This window comes from Rissa tridactyla, chromosome 4 (assembly GCF_028500815.1).
Source record: "Rissa tridactyla isolate bRisTri1 chromosome 4, bRisTri1.patW.cur.20221130, whole genome shotgun sequence".
In the NCBI taxonomy this organism is placed as follows: Eukaryota; Metazoa; Chordata; class Aves; order Charadriiformes; family Laridae; genus Rissa; species Rissa tridactyla.
Genome location: NC_071469.1, coordinates 73356089 through 73382939, shown reverse-complemented (window position 1 = coordinate 73382939; position 26851 = coordinate 73356089). Strand labels below are relative to the sequence as shown.

The following is a 26851-nucleotide window of genomic DNA, read 5'->3' as shown; positions in this document are numbered from 1 at the left end:
GCAAGAATACTTTTTTAGTTAAAATATTTGAGGAAAGGTCTTCAGGCCAAATGGTGGAACATCTGGCTACTTCTTTCAAGTTGTTTTTCCTTCCCCTACAGTCTGTCATCTCTCACGTACGTGGTGGAATGAGTGAGTGGATCTGCCTGTATCTATTGTAGACTGACCCTTTGAGATACATCCAGCCAGCCTGATACTCAGTCTTAGGCTTTAAAGAGCGAGAGTTGTCATTTGTGCTTGTGGCCCAAAACGTTTAAAATGAGACATTCGAAGTTAATTGGCGGTGCAGAGATAAATACCAGTGGTGAACTTCAGCAGAAGTAACGCTGACATTCTCTTGTGAAGTTGTGTATCAATATTGGACTGCAGCTATCATCAGATTTGATCACCAGGAGATGTGCTTCAGGCGCTGTTGTTCTTTCCTTGCAGGTGCGATTGAAAAGCAGAAGCTGGTGTATATCTTGAACAGGGATGCTGCTGCTCGTCTCACCATTTCCTCCCCACTGGAAGCCCACAAGGCCAATACCTTGGTCTACCACGTGGTGGGAGTCGATGTGGGATTTGAAAACCCAATGTTTGCTTGTCTGGAAATGGATTATGAGGTGAGAAGAACTCGATCTTCCCTTTGCTGTCTTTTGAGCTTTGTTGTTCCTCTTCTATTCTTAATCTGTGGAGGTGGGGAACGTTGGCTGCTTTTGCTGTCTGAGACAATTTTCATTTGTTGTGAGCTTGCTTACTTTTTGTCTTGCCTTCAGTTACAATAGGCAAGTTTCTTCTGTCATGGTGATTCTTCTTAAATTCTTGTTGTTCTACTGCAAACGTGCATATTTTCTTCCCCTGAACCTTTTTTGTGCATCTTCCAGCAAGCCTTCCTTTGGACTTCGTTCTAATGTTATTCAAAACTGTTTCCCCGTGCATCAGCTTTGCACTCCTGTAATACCTTTCTTGGAAGACATGTTCATGTGTTGTGTTTTAGGAAGCAGACAATGATCCAACGGGAGAAGCAGCAGCCAACACACAACAGACCTTGACGTTTTATGAACTGGACTTGGGTTTGAACCACGTTGTTAGGAAATACAGTGAGCCCTTGGAAGAGCACGGCAACTTCCTTATAACAGGTACTGCCCACTGAGCCACTAAGTCATTTTCCCCTGGATCTACTTGGGTCCAATTCCCCAGGGATAACAGAATCAATGCTCTTCATGTCTTAGGAGTTGTTCCAGTGGTAGTCTGAGCCATTAGTATAAATTAGCTGACCTTGGAGTCAGGTGATAAGTGGTGGTTCACACATGGAAATATGCAAGAATTCACAGACAGAGCTGTGGTTTGAAAGTGCTCCTCGTTTCTCTTCTTTTAGATGTATTCTGGATTTCTCTGGCTTCTGAAGCTGAGATGTTAGCTGAAGTTAGCTGGTAGCAGATGCAAAAGCATGTATTTTTAGAAAACGCATAGGTGCTGTTGTACTCTCTTTCTTGCATGGGATTCCAGCAGCTAATATGTGTTCAAAAGGTGAGCAGATAAATCCATGGGCTAAAAGCCCACCTTACAGGGATTGGATGCAAAGCCAGCCTAATGCCTTCTACCTGGGGAACTGCTGAACCGCTGCGGGCTCTTCTCCAAGCACAAAGAAAGCTAAGCTAGGAGAGTATCCTTGTATGCATGCCGTGTTGTTGCATCTTCTGTAGGCAGCTGACAGACACCAGGTATTGGGCTGGATCTGACCACCGCTGCTGTTTTGATGATATCTTGTTGTGCTGGGATTTCAATAGAAGCATTTGAAAAAAAATGTACTCTAAAAAAATGAAAGATAGGTCAGAAAACTATCTGGTGGATTTTTCGACAGCAAGCAAATGGGCTAGTAACACAAGGGTTGTGCTTAACTGACAAGTTGCTAATGTGGTATCTGGGGCATGTCATGGCTTTCTAGATGAGAATAAGCCAGAAAGGGTAAAACATCAGCAACTTGTCTGAAGTTGCATCCTTCCTTTTTCTCCTTCCTGGTACCCCAGTTCCATCTGCACTGTTCTTACACCGACCCAGGAAGCTGTACTCAGTGTTTTGTCTCTCCTTCGATAAGAGTAGATTTATATATTCAGAGTGATACAGAGCAATGGAAACTATGTTGCTTTAAAGGAAACCAAAATAAATGTTCTGCAGTCAGTGAGATCTGTGCTAAGGGGTTTTTTTTTCATGTTTCTCTTTTGTGTTTCAGTTCCTGGTGGTTCTGATGGACCTAGCGGGGTGCTGATCTGTTCTGAAAACTATATTACTTACAAAAACTTTGGTGACCAGCCTGATATCAGATGCCCAATTCCCAGGAGACGGGTGAGAATTTGGGAACTCCTGACTTTTTTTTTTTTTAAGATAATCTTTGTCAATGCTAAATGCATGCTTGATATCTGCCTTTTGAGGTTAAAGGCATCAGAGAGGTTTTACAATAAGGCAAAAGCAGTTAAAAGTCTGTTTCTATCGCCTACCTTCCTGGCTGCCTGTATTGTTGTGAGGGAAGACGGGGTGGGTGTAGCCTGAGGTGATGAGTTTGCTTCATGTCTCTTCTCTGAGATTTATGCTGGAGATGCTCCAAAGACTCTGATCAGGCACCGTGGTGGCAGTGCTGTCAGTGTAAGATACCATTACTTGAGATAGTGAGTCATGGTTGCCATCGTGTGCGCAGGTGAATTCGACAGCTGCTCTGTTACATCTAAGGCTGCTTCCTCCTCCTGTGCTGTAGTAGATTGTACTGTGCTTTGACAGTGCTTTGAACACCTGCCAAGCTTCAGGTGCTCAAAACCAGCTGTATGTGGATTCCAGTCTTTTCCTCTGTGTTTGACTTTGATATGTGAGAGAGTTTTCTAGGGAGGAGGGCCAAAAAAGATAGGAGAGGGGATGCTTAGGCACAGTATCTTAGAAACATGTTTCCTTCTGGGGCAGAGATGTACCGAGGGTAACTACAGGTGTAACAGAGGGGGTGCACTTTATGTTGAAAGCCTCCTCTCATATTGTCAGCTCTCAAGGCACCTGCAAAACGGAAATAATTCAGTTGGTGAAATCACATCTGCACTTGCTGGGTAATTTTTTTTCCACCAATGACCTCTGCTTTCTTCTGTGACAGAATGACTTGGATGACCCAGAGCGAGGTATGATTTTTGTCTGCTCTGCTACACATAAGACCAAGTCCATGTTCTTCTTCCTGGCCCAGACAGAGCAGGGAGACATCTTCAAAATTACTCTGGAGACTGATGAAGACATGGTAAGCATCACATGAAGAACAATAAAAGTGTTCATGGAGAAGAGTCCTTAGTTATTTTGCCTGATTCTCTAAAGTGATAAATATTTAATACTGTGGTTTGAGCTGTGTGGTGGCCTGTGTTCCACATGATTTGTAATACAGTTCTACCCACAGTTGTAATTGGTGTTTACTCATATAGAGATGCAGCACAAGGTTTGCAAAATCCTGTGAGAATTACGCCGCAGAGTCACTTGGGCGTATTTAGACGTTCTGCAGGCAGTCCTTTCTTCAAAAGATGTATTGTGAAGTGTGGTCCTGGAGCCTGCTAGAAGGTATTCCAGAAACTAATTCTGGGGAACTTAGTTTCTCTTGATCACAGTAGGTGCTCTCTGTTTCACCTCTTAATTGAATATTTACATGCTACAATCAATCTTTTTGCGAATTGAGGTAGCTACCTTGGTACAGCTGGTCCATGAGCTGAAATAACGAGCTCAAAGTGGCTTGCTGCTGCTTGTCCTAGTATACAAAAGATCAGTTGGGGTGTTTGAGTAAATGTTGAATGTTAGTTCCTCCTTCATCTACACATGTGAAATTTGGTACAAGGGATAAGACATGTGAGGCATCTCAAATGTCTTAAGATTGTTCTTGGATGTTTCACCAAGAGCTGTTGTGACCATATCAAATGTAGAAATTTGCTCAGGATGGGTGATTTTTCACCTGTTGGGGAACGCTGGTGTTAAGTGGAGCAAATTTCTTCTTTCTTTTAGACAACGTTTTCGCAGGTGTTTTTTTCCAAACTGACTTTTACGGAAGCCAGAACATTTAAGAATAAAACAGGCAGCCTGACTTGTCTGTTCAAAATAGCATGCTGCATTTTGTGATTTATCATCTGCTGCCCCAGACTACTGATGCAGTTAAGCCTGGCCCACTCTTCCTTCCTTTCTTTAAAGAGGATAGCTAGGCAGCTTTTTTTTTTTTTAATTAAATCACACATGTGTAGCTGTAGTACTTTTCTAGCAGTTTTGTCTTCCTCTGCTCTCAGGTAACAGAGATTCGGCTGAAGTACTTTGACACAGTTCCTGTCGCTGCTGCCATGTGCGTGCTGAAGACGGGGTTTCTCTTTGTGGCATCTGAGTTCGGAAACCAGTGAGTAAACAATTTTACGTCAGCATTTTTCCCATGAAACAGATTGTGTTCAGGACTGCAAACTGACCCTTGAGCTTAATGAACATATAAAGAAAACACCTCTGTTCCAGTGGGTAAGTTAATGCTTTGTTCACATGGCTTGAGCAGAACAATTGGTTTAGACTGACACAACGGGGGAATTTTCTTGATGTTTGAACTCAGATTAGATATTATAGTGCAGAGAAAAGATTACATGCTTTAGAAAAACGGAGCGTTTGCAGTTCATGTAGGGTCCATCATGTATCCAGATGAATTACCTTTTAATTAGTTTGATAGTTTTCATTGAACTTTTGTGTGTTACCGCCCACTCAGAAGTAGGTAGGATTTGTTACCAGTAGCTGTGGTCCTTTCCTTGATAAATGTATACTATGATACTCATGTTCGGGGTTCTGGAATGCTCTGAAGACTCAAAGAAGACTTTGTACACGTTGTTAACAGTGTCTAAGTGGGGGATTCACGGGAATTGGAGGCTTACACTTCTTCCTGACTACCTCTGCAGTCAGCCACTTGGGGGAGCTCCAGGCAGTTTACTGGAGTGAATCTGAATTCAGTTGTACAAAGCAGGCTTTTGAGGAAGCCATATTCATTTCAGCTTTATTAAAACCAGGAAGTAAATCAGTCTGGTTTTATGATTTTTCCTCTGACGTTTAACTTGATTGTTGTGGTATTTAGCCTCATAAGATGGAATAGGGAGTGCGGTTAAAAATAATGAAGTGAAAGTCTTCCGATAAAATAGATCACTGGAGTTGTGGACTTAGCCATTGGCCTTGCTCTTGGCCTCAGCTGTCAGTTGGTGCTTTGGCTTTAACACGAGAATATCTGAAAGGCTCAAGGGTAAACAGAGAAAACACTGAAACCCTGGGATACCTTGCCAGTGACAGCTACAAATGAGAAGGTTTGGAGGGGGGAGGTTGCGGTGGGGTTTTTGTTTGTTTTTGTGGACCTCTGATTCCCTTTAAACCTTTTGTTACCAAGAAGACGATCCTTAAGGCTAAATTGTAAAGCTGTATAATGTAGGGAAGGATTTTTCTCCTCCCTGCTGCCTGAATATCTGGCTAAGCCTTGCTTAGAGAAGGCTACATGGACTTTGCACTGAACATGCTGTTGCTCTTGCCTTCTGTCTCAAGTTACCTGTACCAGATAGCTCACCTGGGTGACGATGACGAGGAGCCAGAGTTCTCTTCTGCCATGCCTCTTGAGGAAGGAGATACGTTCTTTTTTCAGCCACGACCTCTCAAGAACCTGGTGTTGGTGGATGAGCTGGACAGTTTGTCTCCTATTCTGTGTTGTCAGGTATGTTGCCATCAGCAAGCTCCCAGTCACCACATAAGTACGTCTTATTTAACAGAGGAATTGATCACGGATGCATGATTTCATACCTGGGCTCCAGGCTCGCAGTCCTGTGCTGCTCCTCTGTTGACCATCAGGCCAGTGTGGTCAGTTCTCTGCTCTGCAGAGACTTTGGTTAAAAATGGACATTTCAGGGCAGCAGATGGTATACCCTACGGCACTTCACTGTTTTCAGTGTTTGAAAAAAACATTCTTAATGCAGTAGTATGGCATATGTGGCTTGGTTTTATTTTCACTTCCTGCAGATATTGTTTGACACTATTTCTCCATGCAGATAGCGGATTTGGCCAATGAAGACACACCCCAGTTGTATGTGGCTTGTGGTCGGGGGCCCCGGTCATCTCTGAGGGTTCTAAGGCATGGACTTGAGGTAAGACCTACAGCATTTCAGAAGAATAGCTTGGGAGGCGAGGACAGTGAGAGGAAATCCTTAAAATAAGGGTTGCTGAAATGAAGGGATTCTTCTTTTGCTGTAATTGGGAGAGAGCAACTTTTTCTAGGCTTGTGTCTTGGAAATTGAAGGGTTGGGCTGTTTATTCATAAAAACCTCAAAGGCTTTTTATTAAGTTGACTCCAGCCACCTGCATTTTGTCTCTTCTCATACTTGAGTGTATTGAGCTGGAATGTTCCTGGTGTCTTTGCCAGCTGCTGCTGATCTCTTTGCTGGGGGGAGGTGACCTTGTTTTAAAGTTGATCATCCAGACCTCTAATGTTGCCGTATTATTGCTGAATGTATTCTACCCTGTAGCACATCTGGCATGGGGAGAGAGCATCAGAATTGGGAATTACTAGCTTTTCTGCCTGGTTGTGGGAAAGCTTAAAAACTGCTGGTGGTTTTCGTGGCTTACTGTGGTAAGTCTAAACATCTGTTTGCGAAAGAATCTTGTTCCTGTTTACGTTTAGGTTTCTGAAATGGCCGTCTCAGAGCTGCCTGGTAACCCCAATGCTGTATGGACTGTGAGGAGACATGTTGAAGGTATGCAGTATTTTCCTAAAGCACAGGGATGTTCTCGGTGTGTTTTGTTTGTTGCGTTTTTTTTGTTTTTCTGTCTGAGGAGGTAGGAGGGGTGCTGCATGATGGTTGTGTGCCATCCCCAGAAGTTGTTTTGAATCATTAGCCACCTGTTTGTACTTAGAAGCCACCCTCTGGTCCCCTAGAATTGTCATGCTTCCCTTTGACAAAGAAGCACCTGCCTGCAGCTGCATCCGTCACCCAATATGCTGCATCAGCTGTACGTTTGCAGCCTGAAGCTACTGAACTTCTCATCCTTTCCCACTTCCCATAAGTTCTTGCTCCGACATCAGCAGGCAATGATTATGCTTTTTGTTGGAGCATATTCACTGTCCTTTATATGCGTGTTGACAACTACAGTAATCAGCTCTTTGTGAGAGACTGGGATACAAATTACGGAACAAAGCAAATAAATCAGCAACAGTGTCTGTATTTTATTACTTCCCTCTATGCGTATCTGCAAAGAAAACAGTCTATTTGGGTTAGGACACCCTGCCTATTCAAAAACCCAGCAGTGTATGGGAAGCTGCTGATTCCAGGAAGGTCAAGATTTGAAATTGGCAGAATGTACTGGATTGTGGGCCTGGGGTTTTTTTCCCTGATCTGAAATAATGGGTTTGCCTTACTAAAGTACAAGAGGAAATGTTAGCCTTTGTCCAGCCTTTGTCTTGGGGGTGAGAACAGAGTGCCTCAGAAACACCTAAAGAGCCTGAAATTAATAAATTCTGGGTATTGACAGTCTCTGTGATGATTTCCAAGGCATTGCTTTGTATAAATCTCGCAAAGACTTCCCACAAGTTTATGCACTGGATATAGAAATGTCAGGTTGTTGCAGTGGAGACCTTAGCCTGCTGTGGTGACATGGTATCTTGTTTTTAAGCAATCATAGAGTAGTGTGTCTTCCAGGGAGCCAGTAATCCTGTGGGAATTTCAGACATTGCTGTGGAGTTTACCTTGCCATCTGAGGCCTGCCGTCAATTCCTGTGCTTGTGTTCTGAGACTCATGTACTGCCTCAGCAGCACGGAAGGAGTTTTGAGCACGAAGTGCCTTCATGTTCTCCAGAAATAAAAGGGTCAGAAGGAAAGTATTTCCATAGTTCCTGTCAAAAATATGTGCTTTTCTTAAGAGACATTCCAGTTTGTTAGACACAAGCGTTTGCTCCTGCCTTTTGGAAAAGGAGTTTGTAATGTTTGCTCCCTCTGAGAAATGGAGGCTTCTGAAATCACCTTACAGTTTTAAAACCTTTTCTCTTGGGGTTCCAGGGGATGACTTTGACTTTTCAGGAGATGGAGGACCATTGCTAACCTACATGAAACAGACCAGTTTCGCTGCCTCTTTATTTCCTTCCTTCCTTCCAAGTTATCCAGGTTCCAGCACGAAGTTCTTCTTGATTTCACGAAGGCTGGAACCTGTAGCTGTTCTGAACCATGCTGCATTTTTGAATACAGTTTAACATTATCCCCAGGTTACAACTCTTTGAATTCAGAAACTGTTTTAGTGGGTTTTAATCAGAAAGACTGCAGAACCTTTTCAAACACGTATCCAATCTTGAAATGGCCCAAGTGCTGTTTTTTGAGTGTTCATTTTGCAGTGTTGGGCTGCCTGGCTCTGCCTCGATGCCACAGCATGCGCCTGCTGCAAGGCCCCTGTAAGATACATCCAGGTTTGCGGCCTTCAAAGCAAATACTAACCTTGGCTGGTACGTGGTGATACACACTACCAATACCAAGCCTCTTTTTTTCTTCCACAGGTGGCTGGTGGTGGAGGTGCTGATCACCACAGGTGTGTACCTACTGCTAGGGGCTGCTGTACTGTCCCACAGGTTAACCACGCAGAATCCCAAAATTATGGGGTTACTTTTATGCTAAGCTTTTCAGTAAATGAATTCTAGAAGCTGGTGTGTAGGTGGAGATTGCTGCCTGTGTGGTTCAGGAGCTGAGGAGTAGAAAGCAACTCCCTATCCATCTTAAGTCTTTTGGAGAACAAAATAATAGACTGTGTCTCTGCAGAACGGTCAGTTCTTGCTAAAATCAGAGGTGCACGTTTCAGGGATGTTTTTAGCTCCCTTCTAGAGTGAGGATTGGCTCCCAGCTGCTTTGTACAGACCTCCAAGAGGAAATGATTGAGTGTGCTTGAAGCACTCATAGGTATTGCTGGCATGGGAATGCCCTGTGGTTATGGAATGCGTCTGCCCATCCAGACAGAAGTGGATGGGATTTGCACCAAATCCTCTCTTGCAGTTAAATATCGAGGTCTGGGAAGCTAGATGGCTCTGTGCTTCACTGTGGTGGTAGATGTGAGCTGAGACCTAACAGTCTGCATTCCCTGCCTGGCACTCTCGCATGAAAAGCAATGTGCAGTGAGTCACAGCTGCGGAGTCTCCATGCAGTAGTAAACAGAAGCTCAGGAAAATGCGCTGTCATCCCATCAGTACTGTTTAAGTGAGAATAATCCTGAATTTTGTGACTGCTCACGGTTTTTTTTCACTGAACTCCCCTGAGCTACTGGTGACTACATTTGTATCAGTGCAAATTCAGATGCTGTGGAGCGTGAAAAAACTATATCAGGCGTGGACTGACGTATAGGAATGGAATTCTTGTGGACTAACTCAAACCGAATCCATGACAAATAACAAAAAGGACAGTAGCATAGAGTTCATGGACTGAGATGTGATGTTTTCGTAATGGGTTGTGACGTGTGCATGAAGCTGCAGAAAACTTGTAATGAAGGCACAGGAGGCTGAGTCCAGCTGTGGTTCTTCAGAGTCATTAAAATGTCTCCATTACTCACTGAAAGGAGCTAACTGGAGCAATTAGAACAGTAATAAGCATCTCTAAAGTCTTGTGTCCGCATACAAAATAATGTCTTATCTGTTTAGAACTCTGGGCAGCCTGATGTTATGCTTGGGATTGTGCGCAGCTAAGTAGATATCTTTTCATATTAAAATCTGTAGATCTCTTCTTTTTCTAAATGAGAATACTTCTCAGTGTGCCCCGGGGATTTAGTCCTCTTAATTTCAACTAGGCTGCTATATTTTCTAAACCAAAATTGTATTGTTTGAATCTAGATGAATACGTCCTATTCACAGACTTCATTCTGGTAAATCAAACCCTTTATTCCAAAAGCTCCAGCAGAGAGGCATTAAGCAACACTACTGGACTTCAAGCAAAAATGCACTTGTCACTATTATTGACACAGACTTAAAGGCATGCTCTAATATAACTGTAAGCCAGCGAAAAGAAAGAGCTAAAAAAGTATTAAGAGGTAGGAATGAGTTTTGGTGTAGAGTAGGACTAAGGGAATCTGTTTTGCTTTCAAATGGGAGTTCTTTGTCCTGCTCCAAATCACATGATTAAGCCTCCAGCAGGGACACGGTGGTTTATCATGAGAATGACAGCCCCCAGGGAGGAAGGCAGCAGCTCTCAAGAAGTTTGGAAAGCAACGATAGTCTTTGAAATGGAATTTTTAGAACATCCTGTCTACAGGATATTTATGAATTAAATGCTTAGCCTGTGAACTGCTAGAATCTCCGTTTAAAGCGATCGAGGAATTCTTGTAGACTTCTGGTGTTGAACAACTCATGCGAGTTTGTAGGAGAGGCTGCTATTTAGTGTAGAAAATAACCAGTGTGTAATGGTGTACGTCTTACCGAACTCTTACCATCTGCTGTTAACATTAGAGAAATTCTCCTGTTAAGCCAAGTGTTTAAATAGTTTATGTTACTGACCAGGTTCTGTGTACGGTTTCAGTTCTTGTTTTCTCATTTCCCCAAGTGGACCCGCTCCTGTTTGTGGGTTTGGGGAGCATGTTGGAGGTTATAGGCTGTGACCACTTAATAGAGTAGTAACGGAGTTTATGCCACAGACCGCTGCTGGAATTGCTTTAATTATACAAAGCTCTTCGGTTTGATCAGAGCTGTGGTCTGTGTACCAGATGTTGGAGAGAAGAATGATGGTTTTTTTTCACTTGCATATTTTCAGCCGTATGTAAGAACTTTGTTATAAACGTGACACAGCAGGTTTGGCAGCGCCTCCGTCTAAACAGGGTGGATAAGACAAGGATCAGTTCCTGAAGCATTTGTTGCAGTTAAGCCAGTTCAGTTTCTTTAAGCTGCTGCATGGTATTTGCTGGCATCCTGTATTCGTCCCAGTGAGAGTTTTCTGTTTTCTGTCTCTGCTTAGAGAGTCATTAGCCACTTCTCCATGTCTCTCACATTTGCAAATTATGGAGAAACTGCTCAAGGGCCAAAACTGTGACAGCTCTTTTACACCCTCACTTCTGCTAATTGTCTTGTGCTGTGGTGCATAAGTCTGAGCACTGGGTTGAGTTGGGTTAAAATGGGGATTATTTTTTTTTCTTTTAAAGAAATAGCGCTTGCATGACAATGGCAGCAGAAGTGGAGCTGCTTCTCTGAGGCAGTCTTATTTCTCCACTGAGGCTCCTGGCTCCGTTTCCCAACAGACTTCATTGTTTCGGTTGCTTTTGTTAGTCTGTTTTAATGACTGTACTCTCCCCCTCTTTAATGCTTATCACTTTCTGAGGAATGCAAATGAACAGCAGTAAACTGGGGCATTCCCTTTGCCCAGTCCTACTACCAGTTCTTGGAGGTGGAACAGCTAGGCTAAGGAATATAGTCTGAAGAGCTCATCTGGAAATAGGGAAACTTTGTGGGAAACACTGGTAGTAGGACTGGGCAAAGGGAATGCCCCAGTTTACTGCTGTTCATTTGCATTCCTCAGAAAGTACCAGAGATAATAGTTGCGTGCCTGTCACTTATTCCAGTAGAAGTAAAGGTCAATATTTGCTCTGTCTTAAAAACGTAATTGTTTCTCATCCCAGGAGACTGTACGGGTGGCTGTGTGAATTCAGGCTAGTTGTGCTTCTGGCTGAGGGTAGAGCAGGCTAATCCTGGGCTCCTCTGCTGCAGTGCACCCTAATCGTTCTCTGCAGCCTTTTTAGTTACATGGATGCTAGATAGAGATGTGGTCCTGCAACCTCCTGTGTGCAGCATCCGTGGGGTGGTTTCTGCAGATGGGTTCCATGTGTGCGGATTATTGGAATAGAGCATTTCGTTTGACTTTGGGCATTAAATCTGGATTCAGCTCCTCGTCTGAGGTGGGGCAAATGTCTTAAAGGCTTCTAGATTTGTGCTGTCTTTGAAGAACGTAGGCAGGAGTCTTGCTTGCCAGAATACAGTGTCATGAATTGACTCTGGATCATCATCATTTGATCCCTGGCTCAGTCTTACATTGTTTGGAGTCTAGCAGTGGCTGGCTTTTGGACAGTGTGTCCTAGAACGAACTTGCATAATACGGCCAGCAGATGTAATTATCACAGGAATTCTGCTGAAGAGTAACTGCTAGACATCTGTCAGACTGCTAATTTTGTTGGGAAGCCTTGCATTTATTTAATTGGCACCCTTTTTTCCCTGTCTCCCTTGACCAGATGAATTTGATGCCTATATCATCGTGTCCTTCGTAAATGCCACCCTGGTGCTGTCTATCGGAGAGACTGTAGAAGAAGTGACTGACTCTGGATTCCTGGGTACTACACCTACCTTGTCCTGCTCTCTTCTTGGTGATGATGCTTTGGTGCAGGTAATGGAAAGCTGCTTCTGACATGTCTGTGTATGTCTGCCACTCTCCGCTTGCTGCACGGCTGTGGTTTCTACAGCAGTGCAACGTATGTCACATCTAAAGGTGTGGATTGGCAGAGAATGACACTTACTCAGCCTTTCCCATTTTATATCTCATTAAGTGAAACTGGACCAGCTGAAGATGGTCCATATCTCCTTCAGTGTGTGCTGTACTGTAGTTCCTTGCTGTAGTTCAAAGATGCAATGCTTCCAGCTGGCGAGTGGCGTTGTGCTAGTGCAGCCCGTTGCATAGCTAACGGATCACCGCTGCCAGGAGTGGTACTTGCCTTTGGCTTTTTCTGTGTCAGAACCACCAGTGAGATGGGAGTTGTGAAGGGACGGTAAATACAGAATTGATGTGGCTTTTCTTTTATCCTTCAGGTTTATCCAGATGGGATCCGGCACATCCGAGCAGATAAGAGAGTAAATGAATGGAAGACACCAGGGAAGAAAACCATTGTAAAATGTGCTGTGAACCAGAGACAAGTAGTGATAGCACTGACTGGAGGAGAACTGGTTTACTTTGAGATGGACCCGGTATGTGTGTTAATGTTGTGAATGATTTTGGAAGAGCAAGGTGGAGTATGGGGTGTGTCAGAGAGTGATCCTTGATCAGACCTGCAGAAAAGGATGCTGTAGTGAAGCATCGTTCTAAAACGATAGATCTGCATACCTGGACTGTGTTTAAGATGATTTAATGGCTAATTAAAGTCTCTGAAGTTCATAACTGAAGATGGAGATTGTGTACTTATCCTGTTGCTATTCTGGTTCTTCCCATTGTAGCTGAAATAAGGCTGTAAAGAAATCGTTTAAAAAAAAAACAAACGGAAAAATCCAAATCACTGTCTTAAAAAAAAAAAAAAAGGTTCGTGGGGAAGGTGTGGAGAGGTTTTTTTGGTGTTGGTTTGCCCTGCTGGCTCGTTAATAATGTGTTTTTTCTTTCTCAGTCAGGACAGCTGAATGAGTATACAGAGAGAAAGGAGATGTCGGCCGACGTCGTTTGCATGAGCCTGGCCAATGTTCCCCCTGGGGAGCAGCGCTCCCGGTTCCTCGCTGTTGGGCTGGTGGACAACACTGTCAGAATTATTTCCCTTGACCCTTCAGTGAGTAGCTGTGCTGTTTGTGCCTTTTCCATTGGCTTGAAACGTTGAGAGTGGTACTCCAGAGGTGGGCTGTGTCTGTCCAAGCTGTCTTTCTGTATTCAGATGGATGACCAGGAATGAATAGCTTGCATGGCTTTTCTCTGCTGGTTGGGAGGACATATGGCCCTTGATCCTAACCTGTAACAGATTCCCTTGTTTGATCTAGTCTCACCCATGCCTGGAGGTTCAGCTGATGAGATATGGAAGTATTTTCTTCTTTTGTTGTTTTGGGGTTTGTTTTTTTTCTCCCATCTCACTGTTTATACCTGTAGTAAAGCAGACTTATTCTGCAAGCAGGTCAGGAACAAACCAGTATTGTCATTCCTCTACCTGCAACAGATGAATGTTTGAAGGATGGCTGAAGTAACATAAACTTTGCTTAGGTCTCTCTCTGCTAAATAGCTGCAAACTGTGCTAGAATAATTTGGAAGGATCCAGTTTATCTTTTCCAAACCCCAGGGCTGCTGCCGCTCCTGCTTGCCAAAATCCACAGAGCCAGCGTCTATTGTGACTTTTTTCTTTTTTTTTTTCCTATGCTGAATACTTCTTTATGGAGATTTAAAAGGGCATCTTTAAGATCCTTAGATGGAGCTTGAATCCCCTCTTGCCATGCCAAGCCTTGCTGACTGGTGTGGTGCCTCTTTTTGCTCTCCCACAGGATTGCTTACAGCCGCTGAGTATGCAGGCCCTTCCTGCCCAGCCCGAGTCGCTGTGCATTGTGGAGATGGGTGGCACAGAGAAGCAGGACGAGCTGGGGGAGAGGGGCTCCATTGGCTTTCTGTACTTGAACATTGGACTGCAGGTGAGAGATGCCTGCCTGGTTCTGACAGGCCTTTCTTGGTGAGCTTTGGCTTGCGAGATGGATTGCTGTAATAGCCTTGTAATAGCTGCTGGAGAGCAGCTCTGTGGAAAGAGACCTGGGAGTCCTGGTGGACAACAGGGTGACCATGAGCCAGCAATGGGCCCCTGTGGCCAAGAAGGCCAATGGCATCCTGGGGGGCATCAAGAAGAGTGTGGCCAGCAGGTGGAGGGAGGTCATCCTCCCCCTCTGCTCTGCCCTGGGGAGGCCGCACCTGGAGTGCTGTGTCCAGTTCTGGGCTCCCCGGTTCAAGAAGGAGAGGGAACTGCTGGACGGGGGACAGCAAAGGGCTGCCAAGATGCTGAGGGGACTGGAACACCTCTCTGATGAGGAAAGGCTGAGGGACTTGGGGCTGTTCAGTCTGGAAAAAAGACGACTGAGGGGGAATCTTATAAACACTTACAGGGTGGGTGTCAGGAGGATGGGGCCAGGCTCTTTTCAGTGGTGCCCAGCAACAGGACAAGGGGTAACGGGCACCAACTTGAGCATGGGAAGTTCCATCTCAACACGAGGAGGAACTTCTTTCCTGTGAGGGTGGCACAGGCTGCCCAGAGAGGTGGTGGAGTCTCCGTCTCTGGAGACATTCCAGCCCCGCCTGGACGCGTTCCTGTGCCACCTGCTGTGGGTGACCCTGCTCTGGCAGGGGGTTGGATGGGATGATGTCCAGAGGTCCCTTCCAACCCCTACCGTTCTGTGATTCTGTGTTACTGTGCAGCACAACACAAAACCTTACTGTTCCCTCTTTATTATAACATGTTTAGCAACTGGGACTGGGGGGTTCACTGTGTGACTTAGTAGAGGCGCAAGTTTCCCCATCCATTCCTAGACTTAAAACTAGTTAAAAGACATGGCTTCATGTAGGACAAATTGTGCTTTTCCCCTTCCAGAAAGAGGGCATGTTCTAAAAAAGAATTCTGGGTGAAATGTTGTTGGGCAGTTCTTTAAAAACGGCCTGTAGGGCAGAGTATCAAAGAAGTAACTGCCCACAGCCACAGGCACTGCTCTAATAACTCTGCTGTTGCACAGCTTTTTTGTTGCATCCAGTACTGACTCTGTGATCTTTGACCAAAAAATGTTGTTTTGACAATTCAACATGTGGTAAAAATAATCAGAGCACTCTAGGTTCTTTCTCATGCCTCGAGTTTGCTGTCAGAATGCAAGCTTCTTTTAAGCAGCTTGGGTCTTTGGGCAGATGCTCTGTACCAAGAGGGATTAGGATCTGGAATCATCCCTCAGGTTTTTCATGGCTTGTGTGATGCACCAAACTTCTTGGTCTTTTTTTTGTTTGGGGGTGGGGGCTGTGTGGTTTGTTTGTTTGTTTTACGGTAATTCCTTTCTGCCCTACAGGAGCATGCAGGAGCTATGCTTTTTAATACTAAGAGCCAATTTAGATAGAGTGTGGTTGTAGAAGGGAATTGTACTGGAAGCTGGGAAAACAAACACCTAATTCTTCAGAAATTGAGTCTCTGTTTTGAGTAATGGCTGTAGCTTGTTATTCCTTATCTGTAATCCTGACCTAACGTTTTGGTTTGCTGATGTCAAGAATGGTGTACTGCTGCGAACTGTCCTGGATCCTGTTACTGGCGACCTTTCCGATACCAGGACCAGATACCTTGGCTCGCGGCCTGTGAAACTCTTCCGAGTGCGAATGCAAGGCCAAGAGGCGGTAAGTGAGGCGAGCTCTCAGAGGGGTGCAGATCCAGTCCCCAGGCGCAGCATCCCGGTTTTCCTTACTGGTGGGCAGGGTGGGGAAGCATCCTTGCAGCACAGCAGGACTCTCTGGGTAAGGGTGGGTAGTCGAATGACTTCATTGTGGAGCTGCCTGGCTCACAGCTTGTTCTTTTACAAACAGCCCTGTTCTTCTTGGTATTCCCCTTATTTATTAGGAAGTAATGTGTAGTGCTGCCCTGCCTTCTTTGAACTAGGACTTATCTGACCCATAGGCTCTTTTTGCAGCAGGTCTGGAAAGCTCTGAGCAGATTCTTGGGCTTAGAGACACTGAAAAATCTCGCCTGCCTTAGTGCGCAGGGACAGAAAGAGCCCCATGCAGAAAGAAATCTTACCCCTTGACTGCCTGATGCAGTTGATGACCGTCCCTGTGCATGTTGAGAATGGCTGGGCCAGGGCCTGGACAGCTGCCATGCATGGTTCAAGGAAAATATTTGCAGGATTTGGCATAGAGGGAAGAATGTGTTTCATCAGAAGTGCCATTTCCAGCATTTTTGATGTGGCACTGGGGAGATCAGCCACCCCCTCCTTGACTCATTTTTGGATGATACCTTCAGAGTTGAGAAATATTGCCGGTCAGCGTAGGGGGCTGGATCTGGGAATCTGAGCTCTGCTCTAATGTTATGGTACACTGGGTGAATCTCTTTAACTTGCTCCTGCTGCTCTGCCGGCTGTAACTCGGAGATGAGGTGCTTTGCAGCTCTGGCAGAGAATGCTTCTAGAACAGCTGAGTGCTTTTCTACTTTGAGACCAGTCTTGGTTCCTTGTGTCACAATATGGGGAGAAAAAACATACTGCTTATGGCCAGTCAGCGATGGGCTTGGAGTAGCCTGTAAGTGTTTCAGTGTACTTCCAGTTTTTGTTGCTCAGGCAGAAAGTAAAGTTGCCCTGAAATTGATTTAGCCAAATGTAACAGGCTGAAGAGTTTAGAAGTCTATCTGCTTCCTTTGTTTCCCTTAACTTGATTGAAAATTGGCTACTGATTATTTTAAGTAAATTTCACTTAGAGTGCTACAGCATTTGGATTGTGACAAAGCAGTAAATATTTATTTTAAAAGACCTGTTCCCATTAGAACATGCTATTGTTTAAAGAAAAGGAAAAAAAAAAGAGATATGAAAGTATTTGTTGATCTTGGCTTTTACAGATAACAGTTTTTATTGCACCTTAATTTGAGTATTCATTGTCTTGATGGTGCTTTAAAGTTCCGCTTCGTGCCATACGCAATTTTGAGATAAAACTGTCTCTTGAAAGCAAGCAGTATCTCTGAAGATATGCTCTGAACTGGGTGGAGTCCACCCGCAAGAATTCACTTGTTGTAGTGGGTCAGAGTCTGGCACTGTACATCCATTCAAGTTGCAAGGAGTGAGCTTGTCTCCATCCCCAGCCCTAATAAATTTGTTGTCTGTGTTACCCAGGTGCTGGCCATGTCAAGCCGTTCCTGGCTCAGTTATTCCTATCAGTCGCGTTTCCACCTGACTCCCTTGTCTTATGAGACACTGGAGTTTGCGTCTGGTTTTGCTTCTGAGCAGTGCCCAGAGGGCATTGTAGCCATCTCCACAAACACATTGAGGTAAGAACCCATGGGGGAAAACAAACGCTTCTGGGCCAGGTTGCCAGGCAGAGGGAGGGGTGGTGAATTCCCACTAGACATTCAAAAGGAAAGAGGTAAAGAGACTTACCTTAAGAATTAAGGGGTTTTTTTAAGGTTAATTGATTATGGATAATGATTTGATAGAAACACTTGGATGGATTTCAGAAAACAAATGGAATACAAGGATAGTTTGCTGTCAGAAAGAAATAGGGTGCGCTGCTCTGATTTGTATCTTCCAGCTTTTTTAACAACAAATGTAGTTCAAGTTATCCTTAAATTCTCCAGTCCTTAGAGAGGAGGGAAGCCTTTAATAAATGTGAACCTGTTGTGTATTAGAATCTTGTGGTTTGTGATCTGAATTGGTTACTTTGCAGAAAATAAGCCACATGATTTAAGAAATCAGAGGCATGACAGGGGGTGTATTTGTTGGCTTTTTAAAGTTCAGCTTAGATATTAAAAAGATACATGAAAATAATAGGGGAACACAAATTCAGGAGCTCTGCTTTATGCACTTGAACAGGCACTTTTTTCATATCTGTCCTCATTGAAATATTACAGCATTCATTGCTGTTAAAGGAGTCATTCTTTCTGGAGAGACTTGTGGTTTTTAGTCACCAAATGCCAGAAGAACTGGCATTTCAGCTGGCAAGTCACAGGAAGAAAGACTTGGCATTGCATTTTTCATACTCTGTTAACTAAAGTGTCTCTGAGGAGCATTTGATTACGTGTCAAAGTCTGTGTCACGTTTAGATTCAGGTGATGTGTTCCCCAAATGTGCACTTTGCATCTCCCGTGCGCTCTTTGTTCCTCTTGGGATAGACTTGTTTCAGCACTGCAGAAGCCAATCCAAAAGGGACAGGCACTCGGAACGCGCTCTGGGACAGTGAGAGCCCTCGAGTCAGGGGCGCTGCAGAGCCCACCCGTCCCACTGCATAAACTCCCATTTAGGATGCTGGTTTTGCCCCTCTCTCTGGAGCTGTTTGCTAGTTGCTGTCTGGCCCAAGAAAGGTGCTGCTCCTCTCCAGCACTAGCCAATTTCACAGATGTAAATCTCAACTCCAGTCGTGTTCTCTTGGACAGTTGCTTTCAGACCTTGCTTAACACACGTCTCTGTCCTCCAGGATTTTGGCACTGGAGAAGCTGGGGGCAGTCTTCAACCAGGTTGCCTTCCCGTTGCAGTACACACCCCGAAAATTTGTCATTCACCCAGAGAGCAACAACCTGATCATCATTGAGACAGACCACAACGCTTACACTGAGGCCACCAAGGCACAGAGAAAGCAGCAAATGGCTGAGGTAATTGGGGTGGGGGGATAGGTGCACTCATCCGTTCCCCAGAGGTGACTTCTGCAGCTGGAAATCCTCCCTGCTCACTAGTTCCTGGCTGCCATTGCCTGCAAGTTTTTGTGTGAATGCAGGGGCTGAAGGGAGCAAAGATTTGCCTCAAAATGCAAATTTCAGCAGAATACCCTACTTCCCAATGCTCCTTTATTTGTATGTTGTTATGGCAGCCTTTAAGAACCACATATTGGAGGACAATCGTGCTTCTGTAACACCATTTTCTGGGTTTTCTGGGACTGCTTGATTGGATTTGCTTGTTTGGATTGCAGCGGGTTATTTTCTTCTCACTGTTGTTTCCAGAGTTGTTGATTTGGAGAAATAGCTCCCGAGACAACTGCCCCTTGGGAGAGGGCAGAGCTGATGCTGCTGTCCTCTGAGCTGCAGAGGCTCCCTTGGGACTAAGCTCAGGGTGGGTGGAAGCTTTGGGATTTGATGGCTTTTATGTCTTCACAGGCAGTACCTTGCCCTGGAACACCTGGGCTTAGGGGAAACAGGGAGGCTATATTCTATGCAGAGCATCAGCATGACTGGAAAGGAAACCCACTGAGCTGTTCTTTTCTCCTGTCCTTTAATGTGCCGTAGGAAATGGTGGAGGCTGCGGGTGAAGATGAGAGGGAGTTGGCTGCAGAGATGGCTGCAGCGTTTCTGAACGAGAATCTTCCTGAGTCCATCTTTGGTGCTCCCAAGGCAGGGAATGGACAGTGGGCCTCTGTTATCAGGGTGATGAACCCCATCCAGGGCAACACATTAGATCTGGTCCAGCTAGAGCAGAACGAAGCTGCCTTCAGGTAAGGAGCATTGCCAGAAGCAGCAAGAATCTCTGCTTGTGATGAGTCTTATGTGGTCCTTTCCAGCCATGAAGATTCTGTGATTCTGTGGTTTATTTCCTTCTTTTTTGCTCAGCTGTTACTGAGTTGAAATCCAGATGCAGCATATTATCAGGAGACTGGCTTGAAATTCCAGAAGTGATTTCCACATGCTTAAAGCTTTTGTCTTGCCTTTCCTTCCCTTCCCACCCCGATCTGTCTTCATGTGACATTAAGAGCCTGGCACTCCAGATGTTTGCTGGACCCCAGTGCTTAAAGAACAACACGGGCATGTAAATGAAAGATAAGAGAGCCGGGAACAAGAGAATGTACTGCTATCTCTCACTTCCCTTTCTCATCCAGATAAACTGAGCATATATTAGATGGAAAGGAAGCGTCAGAGGGACTGGAGGGGAAGACCAACACAATAACCATGAAGAGCAGCAAGTGTCGCAGCAGGTGAAATGGAGTTAGGTCATGCTGGTCCAAAAGGTTGACTCCATCCTGTTTTGTCCAGGATTCCCAGCCTGGCTGAGCTAGGCACCGGGCAGGAAATAACACTGAAAGATGTGGAAGGTTATAGGTACATGTTCAAATTGTAACACCCTTTGAAAAACAGCTTCTAGTGGAGCTTTGCACGCTGCTAGGCAGTGTCCAGCTTGTGAAAGCATAAAAGTAATGCTTTGGGCACGTGTGACAGCTGGAGCACATCTTTTTATATGAGGAGTGGGAAGAATGAAAGAATCTGCATTAAACACTCCTGCAGGGAAGAAAAAAACGACCTCTGAAAGTGAAATGTCAGTGTTGGAAGTGTGGACTCCCAAATTTCTGCCAGGCGGGGTGCAAGTGGTGCTGTCAGGGAATCCAGTCCCCGTGTGCAGCATTTGTTTGTGTCGTGATCACGCTGATCTCCTGCCATGTCTTGTCATCCCCAGCGTGGCTGTGTGCCGCTTCTCCAATACCGGTGATGAGTGGTACGTGCTGGTGGGAGTCGCCAAGGACCTGATTCTGAACCCACGCTCGGTTGCTGGGGGATTTGTCTACACGTACAAGCTGGTGAATAGTGGTGAGAAGCTGGAGTTTCTGCACAAGGTGAGAGGGATAAAAAGGCCTGTTTGGGTGACTGGGTCATTTACAGGCAGTACTGAAATAGCTGTCATTTCACCCGGAATGCTATAGTGATATTGCAATACTCAGTGAATTCTGGGCAAGAGCGTCATGCTGATGTTACACACTGTTACAGCAGCCTCTGAGAAAATAAACTGCTTCCTCCAGAATCACTCAGGACATCTTTTGCAGAGCTGAGAATTGAACACAGGTCTCCGGAGAGTCTCAGTCCTTTGGCCTTAGCTATAGTCTTATCCATCTAGTTGGGTAAATGGGAAAGGAGCAGTGTTTTTCATGCCCCTGTTAGGGAGGGGAGAATGTGAGCTCAGAGAGCTGCTCTGAGCACTTGTTTACAAAGTGAATTTGTACTCGGGTCACTTGAGCCCTGGTGCTAAGGCTCTCAGTCCTTGGCTGGCCACATGAAGCTGGTGTGAGATGTCATCTTTCCTCTGATGCTGTTTTGGTTGAGTGTAGAAATGATTAGTCGCCTAGTGACTGACTTGCTTGACAGGTCTCTGGGGCTTTAACGAGGGTTTCAGCAGAACTCCGTTAAAACAGAATTCTGTTCTCCTTCCCATGTGCTTCCAGCATGGCTGAGATTTGAGCAGATGAGCACGTGGAAAGGAATGTTGTGGCTTATTCACTTCCTACAGTCCTGATGCAACGAGTGGGTTCTGTGCTGGACGAGGGCCTTTTCTGGTGCCACTGAACACCCACTTGGAAGTTGGCAGAGCTGGTGATGTGAAATAACTTCTCTTAGCCAGCGCAACCAAGCTGGGAATGCTGGAACTGGAAGCTTTCTGCATATTCCTATTCTCTGCTGTGGCCGATGCTTTTGGATTACTGAGTGGTAGGAGGTTTTTCAGCCCTGTCTGAGTTACTGGAATTGCGGGCACGCTGTAATTGTTCAGATGTAACAGTTCTTCAGAGGCAGCTTCAGTGGCAGATGGCTGAATTAGATTCATGCCTTTGTTTTAAAAACAAGACAATCTGGATGGATTTAGGCAAAGCAGAAAATCTTTGCTGAGGATAAAGCAAAACTAAGTACCAAGGCAACAAGATCCTTGCCTGCCTTTGCTGCTTGCCCAGTGTGAGGTTCTTACAGCAGTCCAACACGTCAGTTCAGGTGCACTGCAGTGTGTTGTCTGTGTAGTACCCAGAGCTCTGTTAGCACCACATGTGGTATGTGCTGCTGTTGAAAGACCTACAGAGGACTGACCTTTTGCCCCTCCTTTAGAAGAAGATTGTGATTAGCCTTTTGCATTGAAAGCCTTGGCGCAGGCCAGCAAGCTTCAACTGAGCCATTAGCTGGATCCATTCTGAAACTTGGTGTAAGGTTAGCTCTGTTAATGGGGGTCTCACAGTTGTCATCTTCCCTCTCTAGACCCCTGTGGAGGAGGTTCCCGCAGCCATTGCTCCGTTCCAAGGTAGAGTCTTAATTGGAGTTGGAAAGCTCTTGCGCGTTTATGACCTGGGCAAGAAGAAACTGCTTCGGAAGTGCGAGAATAAGGTACTGGCTTTTGTTCTTCACCAGGGCTGTTAACTTGGAGTGATGCTTTGCAGCAGGAAAGAAACAAGGGTTTAGCTGCTACTCCAGCCCAAGTGTGTCTGTGCACTTGGACCGCAGAGCTGGTGTGCGCTGGGTGCGTGCACCTGCAGCAGTGTCGGCAGCTCTGGCTGGACCCGGCTCTTGTGCTGCCTCTCTGCACTCTAGGCACGCATTCGGATAGTAGTGTTACAGGTTCCTTTTTTGTACCAGCTGAGTGCAGGCTGTTAGTGGACATGTGCAGGAGTTTCACAAGCCTGTACAGACTCTGGCCGTGGCCATCTGCTGCAAATGTGAGAGGTCTTACCCGGATACAAAACAACTGCTGAAAATGTTTCCTTAGGTTAGGTGATCAGTAGGCTGGGGACAGAAGCATGGTTTTCTAGCTCTTAATTGCGTGCTTCTCCCCTGTGTCGTGCAAGCTGCGGAACCTGTGCCAGTTGCTCATTACTGCACAAAGGAGCTCCAGCAAGCTCACAGGCAGACTGGGAGCTTGTAGGGGAACGTTTTTTTGTGTGTTGGGTGTTTTGTCTTTTGTTTTGTGTTTGGGGTTGGTTTTGGTTTTTTTGTTGTTTTTTTTTTTTTTTCCTAAAATATGACTCACATAAAAAATTGAAGCTTTCCTTCTTGGGTCTTTCATGACCACGGTAGTGAGGGGACACTGAAGCAATGCCTGCTGCCAGGACTGTCCCTGACATCTCAGTTCATAGGCTCACCAGCAGTGCTTGTTCTCTGGACGTTACAGGTGTTCAGCAGGTTGAGAATGACGCGTGGTGGATGTTAGGTTGCAAGGGGCCCTGTATTGACAGTGTATTTAGATTGGGGCTGTAGCATGCCAGAAATGAGAGGTGGTTTTGGAGGGGAAGATGGGAAATGGGGAGTGAACCATGGATCACAGGGGGAAAATAGTGGTTCAGTAGGAGCTGGGTAGTGTTAGTGGGTTATGCTTCCCTGTTTGAAGCACTCAGGTTTTGGCCTTTCTCTCTCAAAAGCACATTGCCAACTACATCTGTGGGATCCAAACCATTGGGCACAGAGTGATTGTTTCAGACGTTCAGGAGAGTTTCATCTGGGTGCGCTACAAAAGGAATGAGAACCAGCTCATCATCTTTGCTGATGACACTTACCCCCGGTGGGTCACTACAGCAACTCTCCTGGATTATGACACTGTGGCTGGAGCAGACAAGTTTGGCAACATCTGTGTGGTGAGTGTGCTTCGGATAAGTTAGGGCTTTTTGGACACGACGTGTTTTTCCTTAAAACATCCATGATTTGTCTTAAAAGAATGACAGTCTCTGCTTCGCTGGAGACAACGCCCTGTACCATTCACTTGTTTTTAAAGGGTGACTAGCTGTCGTCATAGCAGATGGCTGCAGTTTATCAGTTTATTAATTAAAGCACACAAGTTAAAGCATCATCAGTTCAAAAACCATATTTCTGAAGTGTTCAATAACTTGTGTTGAAATTGCCCCAAAACTGGCTGTGAATAAGGCTTGAAACGAAGCTTTGACTGTGAAAGGGCCCAGGAGAAGGCGCCAGGGTTATCACTTTTACTTTCCCTGGCTAAACCTCATTGCTGGCATTTAGCTTTCTCTGTCACTTCCTCTTGAAAGTTGGCTTTGTCAGTGCTGACACTTCCCCAGTTGGATGGATTTCAGCAGGGGAGGAGGAAAGAATAGATGGTCTTTCTGCCAGAGCTTTGATCTCTTTCTGAAGTGTGCTCGGGTGCTTTGGAGTGCAGAGTTCAGCAAGTGTCAGACACCGCGCCTGCAGGATTTGGCTGACGCACACAAATCAATCCGCTTCGGTTTTCCTGCCCCACATCCATCAAACTTTCTCCTTAGCGGGAACCACCTTCAAACCGTTTTGACCATACCTCCCAGGGTGATCTGCAAGTGCCAGAACAGAGCAGGGGCCAGTCGTGAGGTCCTGCCAAAGCTTTTGAGTGATGGGCCATGAGTCTTGACAGCACGGTTGTTGTTAAACTCTAAAGGCTTTGTTGGAGGGGCAAATGGATGATTTTGGTGGAAGTATAAAGTGATTCTTGTAGAGTCCACAACAGTGGTCATTCAAAGACCCAGTGATTCTCCAGAGATAATTTGCTGCTTCTCTGCAGCTTGTTGACTCTTTCTTCCTCTCTCAACGCAGGTGAGATTGCCTCCCAACACCAACGATGAGGTAGATGAGGATCCCACAGGCAACAAAGCGCTCTGGGACAGGGGGCTTCTTAACGGAGCATCACAGAAGGTAATTCTCCACGGGAAGCACATGGCTATTGTGGGAACAGAGAGTGCTGCTTTTCTGTGCAGTCCTCTGCAGTGTCGTCCGGGAGATGTATTGGCAGTTCTTCTTCTACACATCTACCATGCTGTGGGTGAGCGGCTTGCACTGTTGCTGGGAGCCAAATTCAGTTTCTGAAATCACGGGCCGATGCCTATTCAGTGATGTCTGATTGAAGCAGCACGCTCGTTTTCTTTTCCTGCTTTCCCTCATTACTTGCATCCATTTGTCCAGCTCAAGAGGGGAATTCAGCAGCATGCTGAGTTTTGCCATCTGGTCACAGGTGGAAGGCACTTCCTCTTGAGAAAGGCGTTTCAGAACTAGCAGGTGGCCAAATTTATTCTGCTTTCCTCTCTCAAACCTTTTGATGCTTTTATATAAGCTGAAGAAAAAACCATGCTTCTGTGATTTCAACTTTCAGGCTGAAGTGATTATGAATTACCACGTGGGAGAGACGGTGCTTTCCTTGCAGAAGACCACGCTGATCCCAGGAGGCTCTGAATCTCTTGTCTATACCACCTTGTCAGGGGGGATAGGAATCTTGGTCCCTTTTACTTCCCACGAGGTATGCAAACCCCATCGTTATGCTGCGGACCTGCTGCTTTTCTGTGTGCTCGTCCTCAGCCAATATATTAATGTGCTGCATTCCTTGAGAGTAACTCTAGGGCTCTGCAGCGCGTGAAAACGCAGGCTGCCTGTGGCTGTGGGACAGGCTCCGATGCACAAGGGAAGAGAAGGAGCTTGTTAACTCCTCCTTCTGTGTTGGCTCGGTGAAGAGTTGAGAGCTTTTCTTGTTGGCACTGCTGTTCTAAATCTGTTTGTGCTCCAGAGTAGCTCTTGGGTGACTTAGCGTCTGTGAGGAGGCATCCTTTGGCACGCTTTGTGTAGCCTGTAAACTCTTGATCAGGCACTGATGCTTCGAGTCCCGAAGATTGTATTCTCTGCTCCGTTTGCTGTGGCCTCCTGGAGCAGCGGATGCCAAGATGTTCACTCTTGGGGCTGCACCTCTGTGCTGCACAGCTGCTCCGGTTCTTGGCAGGCTGATGCTGGCCAAGGTGGCACAGTTGGCTGCTCGGCTCTGCTGTGGGTGCTCCGGGTGGGGGAAGTGGCGAGGGGGTGGCCGTGACCTCGGCTGCTCCGGCAGAACCTGATAAGGGCAGTGTTTCAGAGCTGGCTGATGAGCGTCATCTTGCCTTGCCAGTGGCAAACCGTTCTCTTAGCGATTCTCAATCTCCCCAGGATCACGACTTCTTCCAGCATGTGGAAATGCACTTACGGTCTGAGCACCCTCCTCTCTGTGGACGAGACCATCTCAGTTTCCGCTCCTACTACTTCCCGGTGAAGGTAGGTCTGGGTATTTAGGCTCAGCTGGTCATGGGGGTGCAGAGGCTTGCTCTGGGACGCGGAACTGCTTCGAGGCCTGGCAGAAGCAAGTCGCAGTTGCTGTTCAGTGGGAAGGCTGGGGTAGTGTAAACCGTAGCTGGTGGCAGGAACTGAACTCTTGAATAGTACTCTGTAAGGAGAGCAGCGCTTAGCGCTTAACACTGTTTTGGTTTCTTGACCCTTGTAATGAGCTTTTTGAGGGTTGGTCTTGAGACCTAAGCCCAGAGGTCTCAAGCTGTGCATCTCTACTTGCCGGGGCATCTCCTTTTTCCACCAGGAGAAGCAGCATTACGTAGCTGTTTGCGTGGCTGGGTCAAACTGGGTGTTGCCTGGGGGGGATACATTATTTTTCCACCACCACTGAAAAAAAAATCTCATAAGAGATGGCTGCCCCTGCCTGTTTCTGCTTTTGAGGAGCTGTGTTTGAAGTTGTTGACTCTTAAATGCTGTGACCAGCAGGGTCCAGAGTATTGGACCAGAGTAGCTATATAGTATCAGTCAGAGAACTGTCCCAGCGGCTGAAGCTGTCCAGGCACAGAGATTGTTCTTGGTTTTGATGAGATTTTGATGTTTTGGGGCTGATGAGCAACTTGCATGATCTCAAAGGTGTCTTGCGTCTGACTACTGGTGCCCTTCAGTCATCTTCTGCAGCCTC

General features: G+C 45.8%; 1 protein-coding gene and 1 non-coding gene across 2 annotated transcripts in view; both read left to right on the top strand.

Moving 5' to 3' along the window:
* SF3B3 (splicing factor 3b subunit 3) overlaps positions 1–26851 on the top strand; it is a 30470-nt gene that overhangs the window by 2403 nt on the left and 1216 nt on the right. Inside the window, exons 4-25 of the mRNA XM_054198807.1 lie at positions 430–602; positions 977–1118; positions 2213–2325; positions 3113–3250; positions 4272–4375; positions 5542–5707; positions 6039–6134; positions 6668–6740; positions 12223–12374; positions 12794–12949; positions 13360–13515; positions 14213–14356; positions 15957–16079; positions 17558–17712; positions 18855–19029; positions 19657–19862; positions 20816–20972; positions 22372–22497; positions 23526–23738; positions 24682–24780; positions 25235–25378; positions 26053–26157. Of these exons, the coding sequence (XP_054054782.1) occupies positions 430–602; positions 977–1118; positions 2213–2325; positions 3113–3250; positions 4272–4375; positions 5542–5707; positions 6039–6134; positions 6668–6740; positions 12223–12374; positions 12794–12949; positions 13360–13515; positions 14213–14356; positions 15957–16079; positions 17558–17712; positions 18855–19029; positions 19657–19862; positions 20816–20972; positions 22372–22497; positions 23526–23738; positions 24682–24780; positions 25235–25378; positions 26053–26157 (3116 nt within the window). The remainder of the gene's footprint in view (positions 1–429; positions 603–976; positions 1119–2212; positions 2326–3112; positions 3251–4271; positions 4376–5541; positions 5708–6038; positions 6135–6667; positions 6741–12222; positions 12375–12793; positions 12950–13359; positions 13516–14212; positions 14357–15956; positions 16080–17557; positions 17713–18854; positions 19030–19656; positions 19863–20815; positions 20973–22371; positions 22498–23525; positions 23739–24681; positions 24781–25234; positions 25379–26052; positions 26158–26851) is intronic.
* LOC128909702 (small nucleolar RNA SNORD111) lies at positions 2522–2601 on the top strand. Its single transcript, XR_008466477.1, has one exon. It is a non-coding gene; the product is annotated as a small nucleolar RNA SNORD111 (small nucleolar RNA).